Source organism: Magnolia sinica, chromosome 5 (assembly GCF_029962835.1).
Source record: "Magnolia sinica isolate HGM2019 chromosome 5, MsV1, whole genome shotgun sequence".
Taxonomy (NCBI): domain Eukaryota; kingdom Viridiplantae; phylum Streptophyta; class Magnoliopsida; order Magnoliales; family Magnoliaceae; genus Magnolia; species Magnolia sinica.
In genome coordinates, this window is record NC_080577.1 from 13,118,404 (window position 1) to 13,144,010 (window position 25,607).

The following is a 25,607-nucleotide window of genomic DNA, read 5'->3' on the forward strand; positions in this document are numbered from 1 at the left end:
AAATTCATGCGTGTTTTTTTCTACTCTCCGACTTTTGAGTTGTGGAAAAATTCAAGTGGGTGCAAAGCCCTCCCTTTTCGAAGGGCTAACTAGTGTGGTGCGAAGCCATACCTATCTCAATCCGCCCCTACCTTCTTCCATCCATATCTCTCACTTTCTGCAATCATTCTTGCTTTGAATCCACTAGTTTTTGCAGCCGTTCTTCTCTATACAGCCAGTTTCCAGAATCTGGGCCTGCAAGAGGGCCGAAACTTCGACAGAGCACTACGCCCTGACCGCACGTCGGATTGCCACGAGATTTGAAGGGTTTGTTGTCCCCCCTGGCCGACCAGAGCCTACAAGGCCGTTTTGGGATTCGGGCTTCCAGAGCACGTGCGGCCAGCCTCCTACGCACGTGCGTCAGGCCCGGGCTGCAGTCCTCACGCGAGAGTTGTCGTTTGGTTCAGGTTCTCTTTCTATTTTCCCCTTTCACACAAGTTTTTCATAACTCTAACCCTAGATTGCGTGATTCTACTTTGTTTGCCCCATTTCTTACCCTAGGGTTTTCTGAATTGCAATTTGTGAATCCCTTGGATTAGGGGCTGGTTACTGTGCATGTGTGGATGATTCCTATTTCCCTTTGAGCATCATTTGGTCCATAATTTTACTGATCAAATCCTAGCCCGTGTAGGCCTGGACCCGCATAGATTTCTCTTGCTTGAATGTTTGGACTTCTGTGTGGGATGTGGAATTTTTATGTTATTGTTTCTGAATTAGTATGATCTAAGCCTGAAATCTTGCCTATCATATTTAAATTTCATGTCTTGCATCAACAACAGAGTGAACTAACTCAAAAGTTCTGGATTTCCTCTCAGATGATCAAAGGAAACACAATTCAGTAATGTTTAGAAAATTTACAAGTATCACATCATAAGTATAAAAGCTTAGTAGGAGAAATAGAAGGAAATATATGCTTTTAACTTAGATAATGAGGGATGTCTTAAACGACAATGCTATTTGGACACGGACTCCCTATCCGAAGACAAAACAATAGTAGCCCCTATAGTGGCACCATCTAGAAAGTAAATCCCTCAATGCTCGTGGCCCCCACCAATCGCCTACTTCCCTAGAAGTCCTAAAAGACACAATGAGAAAGAAACAATGTTACAAAACAATTTAGGGACTATGTTACAAAACAATTTAGGGACTATGTAAAAGAAATACAATAGAAGTGGAAAGTTAAGTCCATGTAGAACATAAGATAGGTGCATAGTGGGGGAAAGGGTGGTGGAACTAGTTTCAGAAATGGGAGATTGGTTACCATTAGTTAAAGTTACAAAACGTGATTGGGTGGAAGACTAATAAGATTTGAAAATATGGAACTTACCAATCATATGAGAAGTGACTCCAGAGTCAATGAGCCAGGAGAGGAGAGATGATAGGACACATGAAGTGCAGTACCTGACTTGGCTACAAAAGCTCTAGAAGTAAAAGCTACATCTCAAACGTGAAGTTGCATCAAGGCATCATATCTCTCGGGATATAATAACAAAATCACTTGAGGTACGCAACACCTAGTGCACTACAAAAGTGGCTTGAGTAGGATGAGAAATCCCAAAGTTGGTAATAACGGTGGCTTGATAGTCTCCTACCAATTAAGGGTGACCAATAATATCCCAACACTGGTCAAAAATATGATACGTGCCACCACAGTGAGTACAAACACAAGTAGAATGATCACAACCACTACTATGATCACCATAGACACCACTGCCGCGACCACCTCTATTAGTATCGTGGTCCTTGCCTCAACCATCATGAGTCCCCAGACTAGGGGTTCTAGTGCTAGAGCTATAAGGAGATCGATCCTCGTGTGTGTAAGAAGATCTATCCAAAGCTATAGGAGAAGCAAAAGATGATGTAACAACCCTCTAAAAAAGAACACATACAACAACAAGAGATGGGAAGGGCTCCGTAACAAAATGATCATGAATGCCCTACTAATCAGATGAGATCATTATCTTGAGTGAAATGAGAAAGAAGAGGGTGATAAAGGTCTGACTCATCTCACATACCTCGTAGTGCAATGAAATATTCCTTCAGACTTCTGGAATCCTATTGGAATCTACAAATATATGAAATTAACTCATACACTCAGGATATGTTATGAGCTCTGGATACATGTCACAAATTGTATCTCATATCTTCTTGGCTGATGTCAGAAACATAATTGAGTTGTTCATAGAAGGCTCATACTGTTGAGCAACCAAGCTATAACTCATAATTCTCCTTAGTTCAGGTCTTGAATTTCTCATCCTCTGGACCAGGAGCTTCATCCAAAAGATAGGTGAGCCTTTCCTGACCTCTGAAAATAACTTTACCAATTGAGCCCATTGCAAGTAATTGTTGTCATTCAACCTTACAATTATGATCAACAATGTATGTGAATTAGAAAACCTCATAATCACTCCTTAAGAGAATTTGTCTTCCATATTAACACTTAGACTCGAGGCCAATCATGCACAACACCCCGTTGGAAGCTTGGAAGGAAAAAAAAAAAAATCAATCCACGGGAACACTTGAGGAGCCTGAATAGAGGTGTACACGAACCGAGCTAGCTCGGTTAGCTCGCTCGACTCGACTCGACTCGAAAAAGCTTGATTCGACTCCATTCGAAGCTGAGTTCGGGCCGAGTCGAGCTGATTTTTTTAGCTCGAAAATGAGTTCGAGCTAAGTTCGAGTTGGCCTAATGCAGGGGCATTTTCACATCGGGCGTGAGTGGGGTCCCCTGTGGGATGCAGGGGCACACTCGGGTTGGGCAGGGCCCACAGGGGAGGTCTCGTGTTCGAGACTTCTCACCGGGGGCGATTAATGCGCATTTCACACCGGGCTCGAGTGGGGTAGCCTGTGGGATGCGTGGACACATTCGGGGTGGGCGGCTCGTGTGTGGCGGTACCCATGTGATTTGAGGCCCACAAGAGGGGTTCGGCCGAGGTCCTAACCCATGAGATGTGAGGCCTGGGCTATGAGATGAAAGGATTAATTCGCCATGCTCTAACAGTTCGAGCTTTTAGAACAAGTGGTTAATTGTCCTGCATCATGGCCCCAGCTTGACTTGACTCGAATCAAACCCAGCTCAAATCGAACTCGGATCGAACCGGTTCGGTGACTCGGTTACTTTGATATTGATGTTGCTCACCAAGTGTTTGATGAAATGACTCAAAGAAGTGTGGCTGGTGGCATTTTTCTTGATTTTTATGTTGCTTAGAAGGTGTTTGATAAAATACCTGTAAAACCATTGCTGCTGTCTCAAATACAGTGAGATTTTGAAGGTGCAGTCCAAGTGTTTGTGAAAATTCTGCAATGGTGAACTCGGCTCGATCTTGGCTCTAACTCGGCCCAAGCTGCTGACCGAACCGATCCGAGCTGGCCAGTCAGGCTCAAGGACCGAGCCGAGCGGAGTTCGAACTGAGGTCAGCTAGTGGCCGAGCCGAGTCGAGCTGAGGCCAGCTCGACTCGGTTTGACTCGATATACACCCCTAAGCCTGAAGCAGACTACACAAGATCTGCACATACACCACCGTTACAGTATATGTCCTTCCAGTTCAAAACAGCCCCACAAAACCAAGTGTGTTAACCTAACCCAACAAACAGTCCACACAGCAAAAAAAGGAGGCAATCATACTCAGCAGTGCATCAATTAGGCAAAAGGATATCAAATAGCTCTAAACACATGGAAATGCACAGATCGCATGTGTATATCTCGAAAATAGAAGAAAACCCCAAAAAAATCAGTTGATCTAGCAAAAACAAGGACCGATCTCCATTAAAACTCAAATACTCCTTCAAATCACTGAAAAGGGGGGCTGAAAATATTCTCTCAGAAATTAGCCAAAGATAAACCAAACAACTGGTGTAGGGCATGGTTTGGGAAAACCCATAAAATGGCAGCCAAGTCTACAACTGGTAGTGAAAACTCTATAAATCCTCAAAATTGATACAACAAAAGGCTATGAATGACTGTTCGGGAAAAAATGATCCCCCGTGTTGGATTTACCATGAATCATTAATTGATTTGGAAGAAATCTTGAAAAATCATTATTTGGGGCCGTTTTCTGCGAATGCAAAGATCCGCACAAAACTTATCTTAAATCAGCCTGCAAAATTCTACAAAAAATCACCATGATTCATCTAAAATCTAGATTGTTCAGATCATGCCCTTCTTGCTCTACTATGTCCGTATTGACAGTACAATTGCAGAGGTCAGCCATATGGATGTGGACATCAGCAAGGCCCTGTAGCAGTTATCAACTTAGAAATCTGTAGAATTTCACTCTAATCCAAGTTGATATTCTAGAACCACAAAACAGGAGAAAATAAGGAAATGATTAAGAAGAAAAAAAGGAGAAATGAGAGGAGAGGAGCGGAAAAGTAGGGAGATTGGATTAGTCTATCATTGTGATAGATTAATCTATTTACATTGATAAGAAGAAATTACAATAGTGCCACTGGGGGTAAAGAGACTTAAATACCCCCCTTACAATATAACTAAAAAAATCTCTCTAGAGGTTCATGTAGTCAAACCCAATTAATTGAGATAAGGCTTAGATGATCATGATGAAAGATTCTGAAATGGTTCTAATGGAATTTTATAGGACAGAGTTCAATTTGCATAATTTTTAAGTTGCATATGTTCAACTTTTCTGATTTGGACCCAGCTGGTTGTTTTTTTTCCCTTTGTTTTTTGTCACTCAGATTTGCATAATTTTAATAAGCAAAGGATCCAATTCTAGAAGTTCTGGTATTCCACTATGCTTTTGAGTGAATCTTGGTTCCAGCTGAGTTTGGATAGATTTTAAAGTCTCTTTCTTAAAGTCGCATAAATTTAATCAGCTTCTAATTCTACAAGTTTTGATATTCAACTATGCGGTCAAGTGGAGTCAGATTTTCTCAATCACCTTAATGCCATCAATCTGAAAACTTGGTTTGTATGATCTTATTCTTTGCGCAGACTTTCCACCACCGAAAGATGGCAAGGCAATATCTATTGGTGCTGTCATTGGGATTGTAGTGGCAGCATTATCCTTTATTTTCTTGGTTTTGGGCATCCTCTGGAAGAAAGGCTGCCTGGGTGGCAAAACCTCAACTGACCAAGGTAGAAAGAAATTGACCATATTAGATCTTAATCTAAAGTGGAAAGGTCAATAATGTCATATGACTCGCGCTTATGCTGCTTGTTTATGCTTTTCTAATAATTAGTTAATCTGCCACTGGAAGTATGCCGTTTTATTAGCAAGCTCTTGAGTACCTAGTTTTGAAGTTGATGCCTGGCTGTATTAGTCAAATCTGGTGTTTCATCCCTTCAACATGGGAAATGATATGTTCAATCTCTTTGTCAGGTTGAACTGCCACTTCCGGTTGACAGCTCTGTCAAGAGGGTGGGATATGCATGCACATGTAATAAACTCCAATGCTTGATGAAGAACATTACCACATGTGGTTAAACTACCAATATGCGTCTGACTAATATTGGGTGAACATGCTCATTGATCTGGGTTGTCCCATTAGAGACCACCTCTTCAGTTGACCCTGCCCAAAATTCAGATTGATTGGATGACCTGAACCATGCAAAAAGTAACCCCCGATGTCCACTAATTGGACAGTAAATACCATTTTAGCCTAAAAGGTTGAAAAAATATAGAATTAATTGTACACTTGGTTCACTTTATAGGCTAATTTTTACATTGTTCAAGCATGGGGTTTCGGGCAATAGCCTTTACAAGAGTTGGCCATTCTAATGGATGGCTCAGATCAGTGAGCATGTTCATTGATGAAGTTTGGTGGAGGTTAACACCCTTCACCAAAGCAGTGAAGGTTACAAAAACCATAAGGAAACTTCCCTAACAAAAGACCGAAGATATGATTATCTGCCATTTACATAATTGTATATTTGATTGGTATGCAACATTTAACACTGGATATTCAGAAACAAATATCTCATGCAGTCCTTTGTATTCTGGTTTTGTTTTTATACTGAAATATAGGGATAAAAAATGATTTCAAAATTTATAGTTCATGTTATATGCAACTATAAAAGACCATGATTTTCTTTTTAAAAAATGGGAAAACTTAGTATGTATAAACATATTGTCTTAAATAATAAAATATGGCAGGAATTTTGTCATTTTCAATTTTTTTTATGTTCATTATTATCCGCACCCTTTTGGGTCTTCCTTTCTTGTGCTTATCCAGAGAGCAAAAGGGCTGGCTATTTTATGTATGATAATGTTAACAAAACTAAAACTGATTCTCATTAAAGTGGCCAGGTCCAACATGCCATTATACTTCGTCTTTGTTTCAACTCTTGGCCAGTGTTCTTTGTATGTTGGAAAGGATTCTCAAGGAATTCCTTTGGAGGGGATCTGAAGATAAGTTTCACCTAATGGGCTGGTGCAAGGTGCTAACCTATGAGCAAAGGTGGAGCAGGTATCAGGGATCTAAAAACAATGAACATAGCCCTCTTGGGAAAGTGGCTATGGAGATTCGGTGTGGAGGTTGATGGCCTTCAGAAGTAGGTGATGTCTTGTAAACATGAAGTAGCTAGGGCGGTTGGTATGCCAAGTCCTCTTCCCTATATAGTTCCAGGCAAGTGGAAAGCAATTTTCAGAATTGTTGATTTGTTTAAGAAAAAAGTTGTTTTCTTAGTGGGAAACAACTCTTGCATCCAATTTCAAGAGGATATATGGTGCTTTGACAGACCTCTCGATAAGTGTTTCCTTCTTTGGCTCGGATTGCAATTGATAGGGAGGCTCCAATCTCCCAAGGCTTTGCCTTACTAGGTGATAAAGTGTTGTGAGTTCCTCCTTGTTGCAGGAATAGGAATAATGACGAATGGGCATTGGGCGTTGAAAGGGATCCTTTAAGGGTTTCAATTCTTACGGGTGCTCTAAGACAATTGAGGAGTGAAAGAAGAATGGTCATCGATCTCGAGACTCCTGCCATTGATCTCGAGGTAGGATCACTCGAGATTCTTGCTGGCACTCTAAGGTAGTAGATCACTATTGATCCCGAGGTAGCATTTCACGAGATTCCCACGACCGCTCTAAGGCAAAAGTTCATGCAAGTTGTAGATCCAAATTGGGCCAGAGAAACTCTTTTCTCTCATCTCGAGGGCGAAAACCTCGCAGAGTGAGTGCGAGGGCGAGGGCTTTCCTCTTCTCTAGTCTCTTATTGGCCCAGGTCTACAAGCAGAGGTGCTCATAGGATTAATCATCAAATCTCAAAGGGAGTCGTTTAATCAGAGGTACCTCTCTCCAACATGTTAGTAGAGTCTCCACCATCTAGATGACGGAACCGGAGATGAAGTTCCTTTTGGAAGATCGAACCATTGAAGCTCATCATCTTCTTGTAAGAGAATCTTGGCAAAAGTTAAAAGTAAAATTGATGAATCTCGTAGCTCCCAACCTCTTGCATTGGACGGAGTGGGGAAACCAGAAGAGTGGGTTAGGGTAGCTAGAAAGAACAAGAAGGGAATCAATCCTAGCTAAAGTTAGAAATTTCGAGACCTTCGTGCTTTTCCTACCTTGTTCATCAATTACTTTCCAAAGGAGTGGATGGATATCCATATCTCTCAGGTGTCTCATGAGGTAGGAGGCCCCAAATCCTTCAAGCAGGCTATTCTTTTCGGAGACCCTAGTAGCCGACAGAAGACCTCTATCACTGGAGCAAAAGGCATTGGGACAACTCCACCACAATCTCATATTCATTGGTTGTGGAAGGAGGAATCCTCGCAAGGGCCAACCTTAATGGTCCACCCTTAAACAATAGAAGCAACTCGACAAAGTATGCAATGGACCGATTGCTTGCCTTAACGAGGATGCCATATCTCAGACCTGAAGGGTTGGTTAGAATACTTCTATAGAGTGGGGAAGGAAGATAAAATAATTAGGGCGTTATCCCCCTCGGTATGTTGGATCTTGTTGTACGACCCCAAGTGTAGGGTCGCAATGTAGTAATAACTCAGTGAGATCGAGATCGTTCCAGAGGGACTGAAATTCGTTCAAACACTTCTAGTTCTAACAAGAGGTTTGGGTTTTTAATCCAACAAATAAAAAGGATTTAAAACAGTGATTAAAAGTAACTAAGGTTCCAAGAATCCCCAATTAACAAATTCTCGCAGTAATTCGTCTAATTCAACTTGATAACTCCACTAGAATCAAATGAAGATTCGTTCTAATCGGAAAATAAATCAATTAATTCCATACACAATTCCCAAAAAAGATAGATGAATCGAGATAGTTCAATTTCTTATAAAAATCTTGACAATTGATTAGAGGGAATCAAAAACATCTATTGTACCCAAAGTTAACAATAGATCAATTCTTTCTCCAAGCTAAGAATTCAATCAACATAGTCACTAATATTCAACGTTAAAAACTGTTAAACTTGAATTAAAAACGAATTAACTATAAGAATTCATCAAGAGGTTCATCCCTAGCTAAGAGATTAGCCTAGCATGGCTAACATCTTAAAACATAAACAAAAGAAAATAAAAAATAAAACTAGAACCGAAGGATTCGAGGAAGAAGAACGACTCCGAAGAACTTCACCCTAGCTTTTGCTCTCTCTCTCTAAACCTAAGAATATTTCTAAGAACATCTAAAACAACTCCTTATATAGATAGGAGCTCCAAAGTTTCGCACCGACTTGGGAAAATCGCGAACTTTCACAGCAACTGTCACCGTTGATCGATGTTGTCAATCGATCGACAATGATCAAAGGGATCTTCGATCAATCGAAGATCAATTCTCGATCAATCGAACATGTTAAAAAACATCCAACAAGCAAATTCAAAATTTTGTTTCATAATCAATCGATTGAACCTTGCACTTTCAATCGACCAAAAGTGGCAAAAATAGTCCAGAGTTTAGCCAGAAATCTGAATTTTCTCGATACTTCTGTCGATCGATCGACATCAATCGAAGGTTGGTCAATCGATCGAACCCTCTGCTCGAGTGATCAAAATGTGATGTTTTCTTTCAATTACTTGATCTTTGGCCTTTTTCTTCTGTTTGGTACTTGATCTCCTTGATTCATTGATACCTTAAATATTCAACTTCAACTCCCTTGGGCTTTAAATCATCGTTTTATGCACATATTTGACTTAGACTTTGAAATCTACCTACACATCAAAAACATATCCAATTAAGTCACTTTAACACGAATTTGCTTTGGAAAGCACAGTGAAATAGTGGATAAATATGCAATATTTAGGACTTATCACACCCCCAACTAGCATTTTGCTAATCCCAAGCAAAACATGCGAAAGATTTTTCAAAATCCAAGAAAAAAAAAATCCTTTTCAAAAGATCAAATCTCATATACTCATGTATCCTTAAACCAACCCAAACAACTAAATTCTAAGGCACAAAGCTTCCAAAGAAAATGTCAGTCTAGATCCTAGCATTATTAGAAACAATTTGTCATGAGTTCAGAACACTAATTGCCTAATGGAGAATTCCAAACATAAAAAACCATGGTGCTCAGTAAAACCTTGCTTTACATCAATAAGGAAATCAACTCTTTACTATCATGATAACATCAACAACTACCTAAAGTGAGCAGATCAATCAAAGCACATAATCAACCTTCACTACTATCCTTTCCAAAAAAATTCACATCGACAGCTTTCACTCTATTTCTTTCTTTTTTTTCTTCTTTAAAAATACTTTTTTTAATTGCCCATATTTCATTTTTTTTGTCTTCTTTTGAAGGACAAATTTCTTTTCATTCTCTCTGTTTCTGTTCCTTTAATAGGTAGCCCTTTTCGATGTATTCTTCTTTTCTTTTTCCTTTTTTCAACACAGTCAAGGTTCATCAGGCTTGGTTCCTTTACACTCTTAAGCAATCATCATGTTATCACTTCCAATATCAAAATTCATTCCTTATCAATGTAAATCAGATGTGAATTATGAAATTCATGATTTAACAATGTTTACAGTTTCCATCAGAAATTTACTAAAAAGAACTCAATTGGATTTCTACAAATATACCAGTTTCTAGACTTCAAGTTCACAAAACTAAGTGCTTTATCATTCCTATCATTCAGATTACTTTCAATTCAACATAAATAAACAGAAATCAATCTTTTAATATGTTTTTTTAGCCCAAAAACATCAAAGATCCAACAAATTGAAGAATTTTCCAAGGAAAACCCAACCCCCAACCTAAATGATACATTGTTTTCAATGTAAAAATATCATGTAATGAAATCAACATGAGAGCAATAGAAATGTAATCAAGTAGAGGGTAGAGAGTACCTGAGATGAGGAACACATGAAAGCACTTGAATTTCTCCAAGTCAACGGGGAAACAAACTAAAACTAAAAAAAATAAAATAACCTGTCCAACTAAAGAAACTAACCTATGAAAAAGGGAAATGATCTCCATCAAACTAGGAGATTAGTGCTGATACACATGATCTTTTAGAGGTATGGACACATCCTCTAGAGCAATTCTTTTTACAAAAGGCTTCAATCTCTATCCATTCACTTTGAATGCATTGCCATTCTTTGAATTCTCAATTTCCACATCCCCATATGGATAAACAGTTTTCACAGCAAAGGGATAGGTCCATCTAGATCTCAGCTTACGGAGAAAAAAATGAAGGCGAGAGTTGTACAAGAGAACTTTCTGTTTTGGGTCAAAAGATTTCCTGAAAATGTTCTTATCATGGAACACTTTCATCCATTCTTTGTATATTCTCACATTGTCATATGCTTCATTCCGGATTTCTTCTAACTCAACAAGCTAGAGTTTGGCGTAGTGTGCTTGCTTTATCAATGTTAAAATTGAATTTTTTTATGGCCCACTATGCTCTATGTTCCAATTCCACGGGCAAGTGACAAGTTTTCTCATAAACAAGTTTATAGGGAGACATTCTAATAGGGGTCTTGAATGTAGTACAGTAAACCCACAACGCATCAGTCAATCTAAGAGGCCAATCTTTGCGCCCCGGGTTCACTGTCTTTTTCAATATTTGCTTGATTTCCCTATTATAAATTTCTGCTTGCCCACTTATTTGTGGGTGATAAGGGGTACTCACTTTATGTGTAATGCCATATTTTTTCATCAAGTTCTTGAATGACCTATTACAAAAGTGAGAGTCTCCATCATTGATGATGGCTCTAGGCATTCTAAATCTTGACAAAATATTTTCTTTTAAGAACCGTAGAAACGTTTTATGATCATTAGTTTTACACGGAATTGCCTCCACCCACTTTGAAACGTAGTCAACAGCTAGGAGAATATAAAGATATCCAAAAGAGGAGGGGAAATGTCCCATGAAATCGATGCCCCAACAACAAAAAATTTCAACAATTAGAATTGGGTTCAGAGGCATCATATTTTGATAGGAGATTTCTCCTAACTTTTGACATCACTCACATGCTCGACAAAACTCCTAGGTGTCCTTAAATGTGGTTGGCCAATAGAAACCACACTGAAGAATTTTGGCGGTGGTTTTCTTTATTGAAAACTGACCTCCACTATCAGTTGGCAGTTACTGAAAAAGAAGATCCTCTCTCCAAGGTTTTGATTGGGTAATCTCTTTCCCGATCCGTTTTCTTGTTTGTTCGAAGGAGAGAACGAGTTGGGTTCTCCCTGGTTAGCCCATGAGGACCATGTTATCCTCTCACCAAAATCTTCAGTGTGACAATCAGTTGGGTCATTTGGATCAGTTGGATCCATTGATCATGATCTCCCCATGCTGTTATTGCTTCCTATCTTTATGTTGTTTCTAAGTTTCAAATCGTTGTTGATCGTGATTCGCTGCAAAACTGTTGCTACTGTTATTTTCTGTTGATCTAGAGGCGTTTTGGCCTAGATCCATTACTATTGTTTTCTCTTCTTTTCGATTTGGTTGAACCAAGTCTAAATCAGTGTCGGAATCCACATCTTCATTGCCTGATCACTTGATTAGTGAGCAACATCTGTATCTTCATCGTCTCATCATATTTCATGCAGCAACAGTGTGATAGTTTGCATCATCAAACACTGTGGGGTGTTTTCTTTCCATGTTGGCCCAGCACTGCTGTTGCGCCATGAAGATAATGCATTGATTGCTATAGATCAGCATCAGGTGTCAGGATCATGAGTTGTTGTGGCCCTTCTTCAATCAAACATCAGGAGCCATTTACCGGGGTCTCCAGTCCTGGTGTTGCAAATAACGTAACTGGATCCGTTGTTGTTCCTCTAAATCAACATGAAGCCCGCTCGGTCAGCTGGATTGTAACCGTTGAAGAAAAAGAACAGACTGAGTAAAAGTATGAAAAAACAATTTCGTAACGGATGTTACATAATGATAACAGTGGGCATCGTTATGCATTACGGAACCGTAACAGTTGATATAGGGTTTTTTTTTTTTGGAAAAAAGAAAAATAAAGCTGTAGCGGTAATGCAGTGGCCATTACAACTACCTTGGACTGAGTAGACAAAACCAACGGGATCTAACACAATCTTTTACCATCTCCTAGATGCACAAGGTGCTACATCATTGTAGACTTTCCACTCTAGACTAGGTGACTTAGCCCCTTTACATAGATAAGAGTCACAACCCATTTTCCACAAGTATCCGATGTGGAAATAAACTCACAAGATAATAAACATAAAACACAAGATAATGAAATGTTTGAGTATCTATTCTCAACCAGTGTTTTAAATATCGACGATATTGGCCGATATATCCCACGATATATCTTGTATCCCACCTATGCAATATGAAATGCGTAGGTAGTGCTGATATATCCCACCTATTCGATCTAGTGAACATTTTCGATTTTCGATCCATTTTTTTGTTGTAAATCTCGTTAAATCAATATCAAATGGTTATAAATCTATGATTATTCATGTTTTCTATGAAAAATCATGGATTTGGAGCTTCGATTTTGAGATTTAGGGAGATGGGCTAAGTTGCAGAAAATTGGGAAAAATCGAAATTTCTCAATTTCTCGCAAATCAGTTACAATCTTTGTATTCAAACACAAAATCAAACATGTATGTAACTTAATCTAGTGATTCTTCTTTTGCTTTTGAATGTATTGCTTGTGTTTCCATACATGTCTCCTTACTTTATAAGTTATATGAATAGACTTTGAATATACTTGCATAAGTTTAGTTGGACAACACATATTAGGATCCCATATAAAGGAAACCCCTATTATGTGCACTTTTTTTTTGTAATGTTTTGATTTGTGTGTATTAATGTCTTTTTCAACAATCCTTGAAGTTTCATTGAAAAATTTGTCCAATTTCCCAATATTCCAATGTTTCCTAACAACAGCGATACATTAAGCGATACAACTGATATATCCCATGCGATAACCGATATGTATCCGTATCCCAAGGGTGCGATACATTATGCATAGCGATATTTAAAACATTGTTCTCAACAGATACCCTATATAATAATAATAAGAATGATATTTGGAGTAATTCCTAGTACACTTGTTTGTCCATAATGGATGGAGGGCTTTATGGCACGTATACAAGATCCAGGACATCCACAGCTGCGAGCCACATGGGCATGCCCTGGCCCAAAGATTAGGCCATTCCACAATGGGACCCACCACAACCAGACCATAGGTTTCAATTATGCTTCTGGTCCCATGTCTTGGACAAGTCGCTTGTGGTTAATTACGTGATTAATCAAATATGGTATTCATGTTTACAGTAAAAGGATGTCAAGTTAATAAACTTTCCATGGTGTTGTCTTATACTCTTCTCTTTTTGGTGTACAGATCTTACAGGTTTAGATCTGCAAACTGGTTCCTTCACCTTAAGACAAATTAAAGCTGCCACTGACAACTTTGACATTTCCAACAAGATTGGAGAAGGTGGATTCGGTTCCGTTTACAAGGTAAAATACACAAGCACCGGGTGTCTTGATCTACCATTGCTTTTGAACTGAATGTATTCTATTTCATTTCATACATGGTTATACATAAAACATCTAATTATTAACTCTTTAGGGAAAAAAAAAGCATCTAATTATTAATCCAATGCAGGGTCTATTACCAGATGGTACCATAATTGCAGTGAAGCAACTTTCATCCAAATCAAGTCAAGGAAACCGTGAATTTCTGAATGAGATAGGCATGATTTCTGCTTTGCATCATCCGAATCTTGTGAAGCTTTATGGTTGTTGTATTGAAGGAGATCAATTATTGCTGGTATATGAGTACATGGAAAATAATAGCCTTGCCCGTGCTCTCTTTCGTAAGTTCATTATTGTTTTCTTTCTTGGAATATTTTTTTTCCTTTCAAAGCACGTGTATTGTATAGGATACATTAAAAAATAAAAAATAAATAAAATAAATAAAATAAAAAGATAAGAAAAGAGGATAATTATTCTGATTCCATTTTGGTAATTGGATGATTTATAGGTCTAGAAGAATGTCAATTGCAGCTTGATTGGCCTACAAGGTACAAGATTTGTGTTGGGATAGCAAGAGGTCTTGCTTTTCTCCATGAAGAATCAAGACTGAAAGTTGTTCACAGAGATGTCAAAGCCACTAATGTGCTGCTTGATAAGGATATGAACCCTAAGATATCTGACTTTGGTTTGGCAAAGCTTGATGAAGGAGAGAAAAGCCATATTAGCACTCGAATAGCTGGAACTATGTGAGTTGCCATGCTTTACTTTCCTCCCATTTTCACCATATTTTCATACTATCAGTAATACAACTCATCCTCCAATTCAAACAGGCAAATTTGGTAGATTTCTTATTTTTTTATCTTTCCAATCATGTGACGTTGGCGAAACCTAGTAGCTCATGCATCATCATCATCATGATCTAAGCCTTTCCCAAACTATATGACTTCTGTTCCGCTGGGATTCTTGATGAAAGTTATGGATGGCATGAGTTTGATACTGGCCACCAACCTGATATAACCCTCCTTTATCTGGGCTTGGGACCAGTAATGAGAGCACAAAACTCCCACATGCGCCATGTAATAGACTATTACATAGGTTAATTACAATCAACTGCTATTTAATAGTCTATTACATAGTTTTACTACAATCAATGAGATCCAATCTGAACTGGCGAATTGAGTGAGATCCATAAAGTTTGACAGTACATAAATGTTTAGTTAACAGATCGAGGGAAATTAAGTGTCTGGTTTCTTTTTTACTCTTGACATTTTAGCCATCTCCAACACCAAATTGGGCCCATGCTGGTACCAAGCTGAATATACCTAGATGTCTGTGATGACAACATAGTCAAACATGCGACCAGAGTATTACAAGTATCAATTGGAGATAAATGTCAAGTTGAACTGGCTTAGGGACTGACATAAAAAATTCAATTATTTTGTGTCCGACTTATCACATTTTAGCCTTCTCCAACAGCCGAAATGTTGGTACTCGTTAAACCACAAGAGACTACATTTTGGAATCCATAACTTGTACTCTAACCGTACCAACATGAATACATCAACACAAACAAGGAGATTTGGCAACTCTTTATGTACAAAAGCCAGACGACTTGCATTAATCCAAAAGGAAAAAATAAAAAGGACTTAAAGTGAGTTTTGTTGAGCTTTTACATGACTCAATGACTCTCCCAAGTAAGAAGGAACTTGCAAAGTCATGCTGTTTTAACCTTTTGCAGAAACCCAGCTCAGTTAAGTCGAGGTCATTGACTTTGTGGTATGGCAAGTTTTACTAGTTTAAAATATTCTCACAACTGATATAAGGTAGTTCAGACTTTTCATCTTAACTTCTAAATCTTCCCATCATAGGAACACTCAAAGGAGACTAAAGGAAGAGAAATCTCCGCAAGATGGAATATTTTAATCCACGTACTGATAGTCCTAGAATATTCAAGATAGCACTAGTCTTAGTTAAGTAAAGCTTTTGAAGCTTGCATGGTAGACACAGGTAGTGCATCTTTCCTTTGGAATATTCCTCTTTTTTCTTTCTTTCTTTGTGTGTGTGTGTGTCTCTATGGGATGCAAGCAAGCCATTTTGTGACTGGATTCCATGCAAACTATCAGTTGATGGCCTGCAAGCATGCCATTTTGTTAATAATTCTTGGTGGTTGATTCCACTCAACTCGTAGGAAAATGCATGGCATTTGAAACAAGATTGGGCATTTGCTATGTTCAGATAGTAAGATGAATGATCTTGCTTCTCTTTTGTGAGTTCAATGAAAGCTTTGGGAGCTCATTGAAGGGTCGGAATATTTTTATATCTACATGCTCCGGTGCACTTGGAGCACTGAGTTGTAATGCTCCTAATTGCATTGGTTCTCTTAGGCAGTCCAATAGATTGATCTGAACTCTTCATTAAGTTCAGAACACATGTCATGAGCTACCATGCTAAAATCACACTGATCGGATGATCTAATCGATCCTTAATTTGGCTTTATTTTCTGTAGCCATCCTTTTTCCCAAGACATGGATAGGATGGTTATGATTGCCTAATAGAGGTGACTCTTTAGAATCATAAGCAATCCATTATGGTCCCTAACAAATGAATGAATCAAATTGTTGATTGGATGTATTTTTGTGTAAATGATATTGACCTTCATTTTTAAGGCCATTCATCAAATGGTTAATATTTGTTAGATCAGTGTGATGTTTTAATGGTGACCCATGAAATATGCATTGGACCTAATGGACAGTCTAGATCAATGGATTGGATCAATTAATCCAATACAACTAGGAGCACTGTTGCATTCTCAAATCCAAAATACTTGGTCAACCATTCCATTTACAGCTCGATAATGTTCCATTTATTCTCTGAGAATTCATCATGCTTTGTACTGTTGGGTTTTTTTGTGGAATTACAAAATTTATTCTTTAGCATCCCGATCAACTGCATGAAAATAGGGTTCCTAGATCATCATGTAATAGAATTGATTCCTGAACAGAATGAACATGAGCATCTTAACAACAGTGTGGAAGTGTCCATCTGAAAATAAGTTGAGTAACACTCATGTTTAGCAAGAGTATGTTTATCATCAGATTACTGTTGCCTCAATGCAATCTCGTGTGCGTTTTTATTTGCAATAATCTTGATTTTGCAGCGGATACATGGCGCCTGAGTACGCAGTACATGGTTACCTGACAGACAAAGCAGATGTTTACAGCTTCGGCATTGTTGCTTTGGAAATAGTCCGTGGGAAGCGAATCACAAGTTTCATGCCAGAGGGGGGTTGCATTCATCTGGTGGATTGGGTAATTTAGATCTCCACCTACAAGCACATTTGGAAGTTCCCATTTCCCAAGTCTGGGATTATAGTCTAAGCTCGAAAATCAGGAAAGTGGAGGCCTGCCCGATATGGATTCCACTTTTTTGTGCAGACCAAAATGCAAATTGCACATTGTTGACTAGGAAGTCTTGCCAGGCGTGATTTGGCAGGATACCCATTGGCAACTTCTGTTCTCATGGTTATTGTTGTTTACATTTTTACAATTTAGAGGGATCAAGGAAGATCTCAGACATGTGAATGATCAACCTTGAATATCGTGTTATGTTGGTGTTGCAGGTATACATTCTGCAAGAGAGAGGAAGTCTATTGGAGCTTGTAGATCCTAGCTTGGGTTCGGAATTTAATGAGAAAGAGGTGATTTCGATGTTAAATGTTGCACTCTTGTGCACTAATGCATCTCCTACACTTAGGCCCACCATGTCTGCTGTAATAAGCATGCTCGAAGGTCGCACTGCCATTCAAGTTCCAACCCAGAATCCAAGTTCATCCGTTGATGATTCGAAGTTCATAACCATTAGTAAACGTTATCATCAGAGCCCAAACCAGAGCTCAAGTTCAAGCCCGAGCCAGACGTTAATTACACCAATGGATCAAGCAGGGACAGGCTCATTTGCATCTGCCCATGATCTCTATCAAACAAATGTAGATTCCCAATATTGGGATGAAAGAGAGTAGAGGAAATTATCTCGAGTCCCAATTCATTTTTCTTTGTTATGAATTAGACTAGCAATTACATGCCAACGGATGTAGTTCTAGAACGTTGGCAAGTTGTTTGAATTCAGTTCAGCTTGTATGCATCAAATGAAGCCATTTTTTTGAAAAAAAAAAACTCAGGTGTGCTGATATGCTCCATAGATGATTTTGACTACTATTCTTTAAGAAATTTCTGCATGGATGTCTTTTAGATGTTGCCTGAACAGAATTTCATGATCAGTGATTTAAATTGAATATCTACTATCCTAAAAACTAATTGTAGGGTGACAATGTCAGTTTGATCCTCATGATTAATGGAGAAAGAAAGAGAGAAATTACGGAGAAAATCAGCAACTAAAGTTTTTGGAGAGAAAAAGTCAGCCCTAGAGGTTTGTTATGGGTAAAGTATAAGACATTGGTTGGCTTGTACAGATGAAATCCGACCCATCTTTCATACTGGAACCACATTTTTAAGCTCCTAAAGTACAATTAACTTTAATTAACAGGACTTCTCATGTCTTTTTAATATCCAAGCCCTAAAACTAATTGCAAGGGTAAAATTGTCCAAACGCTACTCACACTTTATATGGTATAGGTATCTCTATCATAGTGCCATCCGCTTTAAACATTTTAACCATTGCAGTTAATCAATCATTGCAACAATGGTCAAGAGAGGATAAATGTCATTAAAAAATGTAGCTGTTTTTATCCACTTCCCCTAATGCATACAGACTGTACACATTTTCTCTTATCCGCATCTAAACCTCACGAAGCATCTCATTAGGGAGATCATGCAACAAATCCTCCATGGGGCCTAACATGATAACAATGTGACTTTCACTCTATACATTGTTACATCATCTCATGTAAAGACATTCTGGAACAATGACAGACCAGCTGACATTATGCAGTAGAAAGAAAAATAAAAATAAAAACTGGAGTTATCAGTAAAAAAATTTGAAATCTACAGCAGGCTAGATGTTATAGAACCATGGTAATCCGAGGTCATGATCACTGATTTAAATTGAATGAATTCCACATGACTTGTGCCCGCAAATTCCTAGTAAGGGGTTCAGTTACGATGAAAAATGTGTCAAACGCCTTTCCTTGCTCATACAAATGTAAGGTCTCCACTTTACAAGATTTGGAACCACAAGGGGCTTTAGCTCTAGATTATTGTTTAAAATAAACAAAAAGTAGGATAAGAATACAAGCAGGTAGGCATATGAGAGGAAATGTAAAATGCAGCAAAGTAATATAAACGAAAAGGCAATAATCAAACCGTGGGCTTGTGGGAATAAAGATGTTATTAAAAAAAAAAAAAAACTTTGACACTCTTCTCAAGACGAGGACATTATTAAATCTTGATGCAGGACAGATGGCTTTGTCTAGAATGATGCAATGAGATCATCAACAAATTAATTAGAATAATTTAAAGCACGAAATAAATTTAACCCAACGCAAGTTTTATTTATTTATTTATTTAAATAGTCAGCAATGTAACATTTTCGAATTCAAGCCATACGACAGTCCTGCAATGTAAATTTAGTAAACTACCAAATAATCAGGATCTATGGAAGGTGAGACTTCCATCTAAACATGGGGGTTGTTCTCAATTCAAAGGGGTTCACTTGGTTTGTGAGGGTTTGGACAGGTTAGGGTTAGGACTTTAGGGTTTGGGAATCAAATTTTGGAAATTAGGGTTTGGAGGTAGGATTATGGGGAATTAGGGTTTTGAGAGTTGGGGTTTTGGAAAATTAGGTTTGTGAGAATTAGGATTTTGAAAATTAGGGTTTAAGACTTAGGCTTTTAGGGTTAGGGTTTTAGGAAACAAGGATTATGATTTGGGAATTTTGGGAATTAAGGTTTGAATTGGGGAAAACAAAGGATGAAAGGGAGAGAGAGCTTGATCATACAGTCAACTGTACATGTCTGTCTCTACGGTTGTACGAATAGGTGGGTACAACTAGGTATGGTCGTACAAGTGTACAGTTATGGGTGGTTGGATGGAAGTTTGGGACAAGTTAGGTTACATGTCTATGGATTGGAAGAAGGAAGAATAATGATAGAGATGGAGATAGTTTGTTGTTAGAGAAAGAAGTAAAGAGATCTAGAAAGAGAGAGAGAGAGAGAGAGAGAGAGAGAGAAATACATTTTTATTTTAACAGAATGAGAAAGAATGATAACTTGGATTCACTCCTTGGCATCACACCAATTCACTCCAATCATAGGAGATTTGCTTCATCTCAAAGTAAATAGAAAGAAGAACTTTTTTCATATATTCATTGATGGGTTAGGGTGTGGATGTCCAAGCCTTTATAACTCTCAGAAAAGACTTTTTACAAAATGACACTCTTAGATAAAAAGTTTCAAATAAAGACAGTCAATAAAATAAAATTTGTTCATAACTCCCTAAACTCAACAAAAATATAAGATAAACAAAAAATAACACACACACACACACACACACACACACACACACACACACACACACATATAAACAACTAAATAAACTAAACTATTTCATGACCCATGATCAAAATGTCCAATGACGATGATCTAACAATCAGAATGGTCTAAGTAGCTCACATACATCTTCCCAGTGTAAGGCTTTCAAAGATACATAATCATGCATGTGAGGTCTTCAACTAGATAACAATTGAATTGGGCCCCACAAAGCCACATGTATGCATAACCTAGCCATAAAGAAACAAAAGCTATCCTCATCCTCTGGTATAATGTGACCAGTGCTCTAGTATCCTCATTAACTCCCATGGGCTAAGAAGAGTTCACCTATAGCAAAATAAAGCTATGATGATACTTGAAGAGATCTAGGTCTAACTTCTGAAGTTCTGCCTTTGTGATCCACGTACAATCTAACTCTGGCATGTTTTAACGAGATATAAAGAAACCTTTATGTCTTGTGAAAATCACTTGTTCATCCAAAATATCTTCAATCCTTTCTCTTTTGTTCGTATGGATGGTAGAGAAGTCAAAGGCTGGGAAGAAGGCTCTGGTAAAAGTCATGGTTCATGGGACATGTGAAGAAAGCTATCTGGGTCAATGTGAGAGTCAGAACAAGCTATCCTTAATCTTGCTCCGGTGGTAGACTCTCAGGAGTTTCAACACCCGGTCAAGGGTTCGAGTATCCATAGGTGGTGAAATCCCACTAAGGTGTGAGTGTGTGGGGTGTGAGCGTGTGTTAAAAAAAATGTGAGAGTCAAAATAAGGGCTAAAGGGTGAAATTATTAGGCTCTTAAAGGATACAAGATCTTCTGCATTGAATGTAGAGGTAATACTCATATTAAGTAGAAGTTCTATAACGTATGCATTAAAGCCCAATTTTCTCAATATCTTATGAGGACCGGCACTGCGGGCTTGTAATTTCCTAATGGACCCTTGCGAAAATCATTCTGACCTTATACAAACCATTGCATAATCACCTACCTGAAATTCTTTAAACTTATGTTGAGAGTTAACAAATATCTTGTACTTTTTATTACTCACATTAATCCATTTTTAATCTCATTATGCAAATCATGGATATGGTATGTGAATGCATCTGCAAATTTTGAAGGTTTATGGATATGACTGTTCATGCACATGCACCAAGTGCCTTCTATTTCCTTCCATCATGTGTGGTGTCCATCCTTAGGCGAATCCCATGCCACTTGAAGGTGTAAACCATTAAATTTTAGACATTGAGTGTCTATCTGGTTTAATTTAAAACATATCAACAATTAAAACTCAAATTTTAACAATTGAAAAACCTTAATTAAACAATCAGAAAATACAGATCATTGGTCAGCCTTTAAAACATATGTATGGTTCAAACCTTAAGATCCGCTCACTAATATAAGTTTATGGGTAAACCAAGTAGATTTTATGTTGGATCAAGCTGTCCTTAATGGACTTGATGAAGATAGCAAGTATCACCCACTTTTAATAATCATGCAATGACCTCATAAAGTGAATCCAAGCACCTACTATCAAGCCATCTCAGCCCATATATCCTGAGGTATAAGGATATGAATAGAGCTAATGTAAACACGAAGTATCATTCTATCTTGGACATTATAGATCTCCCAGTTTAGAAACTTGCAATCATAATCTTGCTAATTTGGGTGACCAAAGATCCAACTAAGTGGATTATCCATGGCTCTCTTTCTCTTACACACACGTGTAGGGAAGGGCAAAGGCATACCAACACAATGTCGGGCCCAATGGTAAAGATTGTTCATCATGACACCAAGTCAGTCCTCTCACGTAAGATGGTCATGGTCTAGAACAAAGGTAAGTCTTGATACTTTTATGGCCATAGCTTAGGCATTGCATTAAGATTCACTAGACTACATTTCTCCCTCGGCACTTAGCCAGTATATCCAATCTCTAAAATGCCTAAGAATTGAAAAGCTATACTTCAGCATAACCCCAACAAAAAGGTGTATGATAAGAAGGTAAAGATCGGATAAATTAGAAAAATAAAAAATAAAAAAACTGATATCATAAGGTTTCGTGTCTCTTCTTCTGACTTTTAACTCATTGTCGACACTCTGGAAGTCGGCCGTTGATTACAGGGGGACACGTCGAGGTTTCAATGTTAACGACTGAAAGCGGAAATTAGATTTCTGCTGTTGTTATTTTTGGTAAGTAGCCTAAAATTTAGTTTTGGTTTGCTTGGATTAGGTCTTGGGTGGGTTTGGATCAAATCCGATTGACTTGGACAAGGTCTTATCGACATGAACTGAATTTTATTGAGTTGGACGGCTTGAATTGGGTGGATGGTTTGGAGTTGTCGTGGGAAGTTACTATCATGATCTGGTCCGATCAGTCAATATACTATCAATGTGGTGTCTTTAAATATATATATATATATATATATAAAGAAAAAAAAGGCCTGTTTGGATGAGTAATTACAGGCGTAAGTAGTTGAAATTGCAATATTACTGTTGATGCAAATGTCCGGTTCCTCCTCTTGGACCTTCGTGTACCTGCACAAAAAGGGGACAAAGGAGACCCTGGCTTGAGCAGGGGACCCTCCGATGCCAAAGTCAGGCCTGGATTCTGGGTCTAAGAGTATTGAGGAGCTTTTTAGAGAGAATTTGTTTCGTACCTCTCAAGGTGACAGGGGTCCTTCTTTTATAGCTGTTGGGACATTTGTCGCACAAGGATTCTCTTCCCGATATTGAGCGCGAGATCTTCTCCTAGTATCACGGAAATAGGATTCCGTCCATCTTGAGCCTTCATCCGATCCCGTGAGCTTCGGGGTCGGAGATCTTATCCCAAGATATCCGGGATGAGGCCCGACCTAGCGATGGTCGGTCTGGCAAGGTGGTCCGCCCGACGCATGCCCGGAACGCTGATGAGTCGTCCGAACCGACTCAACCTTTGTCTCGGTTTAGCGAATCATGCCTCGGATTTGACACATCCTTTTGTGACCCGAGGCATTAAGTCCGAGTGTGCGGACTTGTATTTTTTATCCCCAACAGTAAGCCCCCCTTACTCCGTGTGTTTTATATGACACTTAGGAGTAGTAAGTTTCGAGTCGGTTCACAACCCAGTCCGAGACAGTAGGTGGTCATTTAATGCGTTCCATGTCGCCTTTGACGGGAGGCGGTTCGGTTCCTGACATCGCATGCGCCGTCAGCCGTCAAATCGCTCATCCCGCCAATGAGGGTTGGACACGTAGCAAGGGCATTATTATCATCAGTCGACGAGCGCCACGTGTCGAGTGGGGGAATCGATGCAGGCGTCGAATCATTTCCTCATTAATTACTCCCGCCGTATGGCAATCTTATAAATTGGTGGGGGTCCCGCATTTTGAACTTCTATTGTCATTCCTACTTTTCATTCCCTTTGGAGCCTTCTCAGTCTTTCATCTTCTTCCTTTCCTCTCTCTTAACCGTCAGCGCTTCCTTCCGCCATTTCCGTTTTCCTTTCTCCCTCCGGTGAGTTTCTCCTTCCTCTTTATTAGATAATAATGGCGGATAGGGGTTCTCGAAGTCCCCAGGGGGGAGCTTCCGGAGACGAAGGCGAAGCGCAACGTTTTTGGAATGTTGCGGAATCGCCTTCCTTACTGACGGAGATAGCAGTGGATGCCAACGCTGCTTTTCTATCTGAGAGAGTCACTGAAGTTCCGGCGGAGCGCCCTGCTTCTGTTGTTCCTTCTCGTGGTGGGTCGTCTTTATTAACCCGCCCGGAAAGGCCTAACTTCCCAAGGGGCATGGAGGAAGATGAGGAGGAAGAAGATGAAATGTTGACTGCCGAGGGAACCTCCGATCCAGTTCCTGTCGATGAACCGGCGCATGCCGAGTCTGAAGGAGAAGGATAGGGGAAGATTTAAGCGGTCCAGTTCCCTCAGTTTTAACTGAGGCGGACTTAGACAGAATCCGAATCGGGTATCACATCCCCGAGTCGGTCATCACCTATCTCCCCCGTCCAAATGACTTGCCGGATCACCCTCCTGCTGGGGCGGTCGCCATTTACCAAGTGTCAATGCAATGCGGCTTGCGTCTGCCCCTTCAGGCCATCGTCCGGGGAGTACTGTCTCGCATTCGGATTGCCCCGGGGCAGATAGTCCCGAATGGGTGGAGGAACTTATTCGGGTGTGCGGTGTTGTGGGCCGAGATGGAACAGCCACCGCTTACAGTCGACGAATTTCTCCACCTGTATCAAGTGCGGGTGAATCCGAACTACCCTGGCTTCTACGTCTTCGCTGCTTGGCGAGGCGGAGGCGGTTCCCTGATCACTGACCCTCCCACTTCCAACAAACATTGGAGAGAGCGTTGGTTTTGGGCATGTGGTCGCTGGGAGATGGATGAGTCCGGGCCCTGCGAGGCTCGTGTTCCTCGGACATTCCAGAGGGCAGGTGACTTGGGTTTTCTCTCTCTCCCCTTTTCATTTTTTGTAATATTCTGAGTCTGAAGGACTTGTGTCTGGCAGATATCCCGAAGAAGCGGCCGAAGCTCGGCTCCAGTGCCTCGGCTCGGATCAAAGAGTTGAGGACGTTGGATCCGGCAGCTAGATCTTGGAAGGAGCTTTTACAGCCGGAGCGCCTTCATCTTGCAGGTCTAGATTCGGAAGTCACAGGTAACTGAAAATGTATCTTCTGAATTTTCCGAATTTCCCCCGACTTACTTCTTTTTTTTTTTTTCTTTTTTTTTTTTTTTTTTTTCTTTTTTTTTTTTTTTAGATCTGCCCGAAGCCCGTCCTAACCTCAGGATTGTTCCCGAGCCGGCTCCCTCAGAAATGACTGGAGCTCGTCTTCCCCTTAGGGCAGTCACGAAGTTGAAGGCTCCTCCGCGGTCAGCTCTTCTGTCGGAGCCTTGGCCGCCTAAGAGGCAAAGGGCGGTGCGGAAGGAGAAAGAACCAGCGAGTTCTTCTGCCCCTCCCGTCGTCGTAATTCCCGACCCAGAAGAAAGGGCTGAAGAGACGACGGTTGCTGCCTCGGAACCTCAGGCGGCACCCGACTCGGCAAACGTTGAGATGGACGTTCCGAGACGGGAGGAAGAGACCAGGGCCGCGTCTTCCAGAGGGGAAGGTGAGACGAGGACCGCATCCTCCAGAGGGGAAGGGTCGTCTGTCCTGCAGCAAGTGGTATCGGGGATGGTTCCCTGGGCCTTAGCCCACGGGGGCGAAAGAGAGTTCGTGAGGCTCTAC

General features: G+C 39.7%; 1 protein-coding gene across 1 annotated transcript in view; it reads left to right on the plus strand.

The window, feature by feature from the left end:
- Positions 1-18,159, plus strand: part of LOC131246947 (uncharacterized) — a 168,106-nt gene extending 149,947 nt beyond the window's left edge. Inside the window, exons 50-55 of the mRNA XM_058247407.1 lie at positions 4,991-5,134; positions 13,776-13,894; positions 14,043-14,253; positions 14,421-14,658; positions 17,070-17,220; positions 17,532-18,159. Coding sequence (XP_058103390.1) covers positions 4,991-5,134; positions 13,776-13,894; positions 14,043-14,253; positions 14,421-14,658; positions 17,070-17,220; positions 17,532-17,930 — 1,262 coding nt within the window. The 3' untranslated portion in view covers positions 17,931-18,159. The remainder of the gene's footprint in view (positions 1-4,990; positions 5,135-13,775; positions 13,895-14,042; positions 14,254-14,420; positions 14,659-17,069; positions 17,221-17,531) is intronic.
- The last annotated feature ends 7,448 nt before the right edge of the window (positions 18,160-25,607 follow it).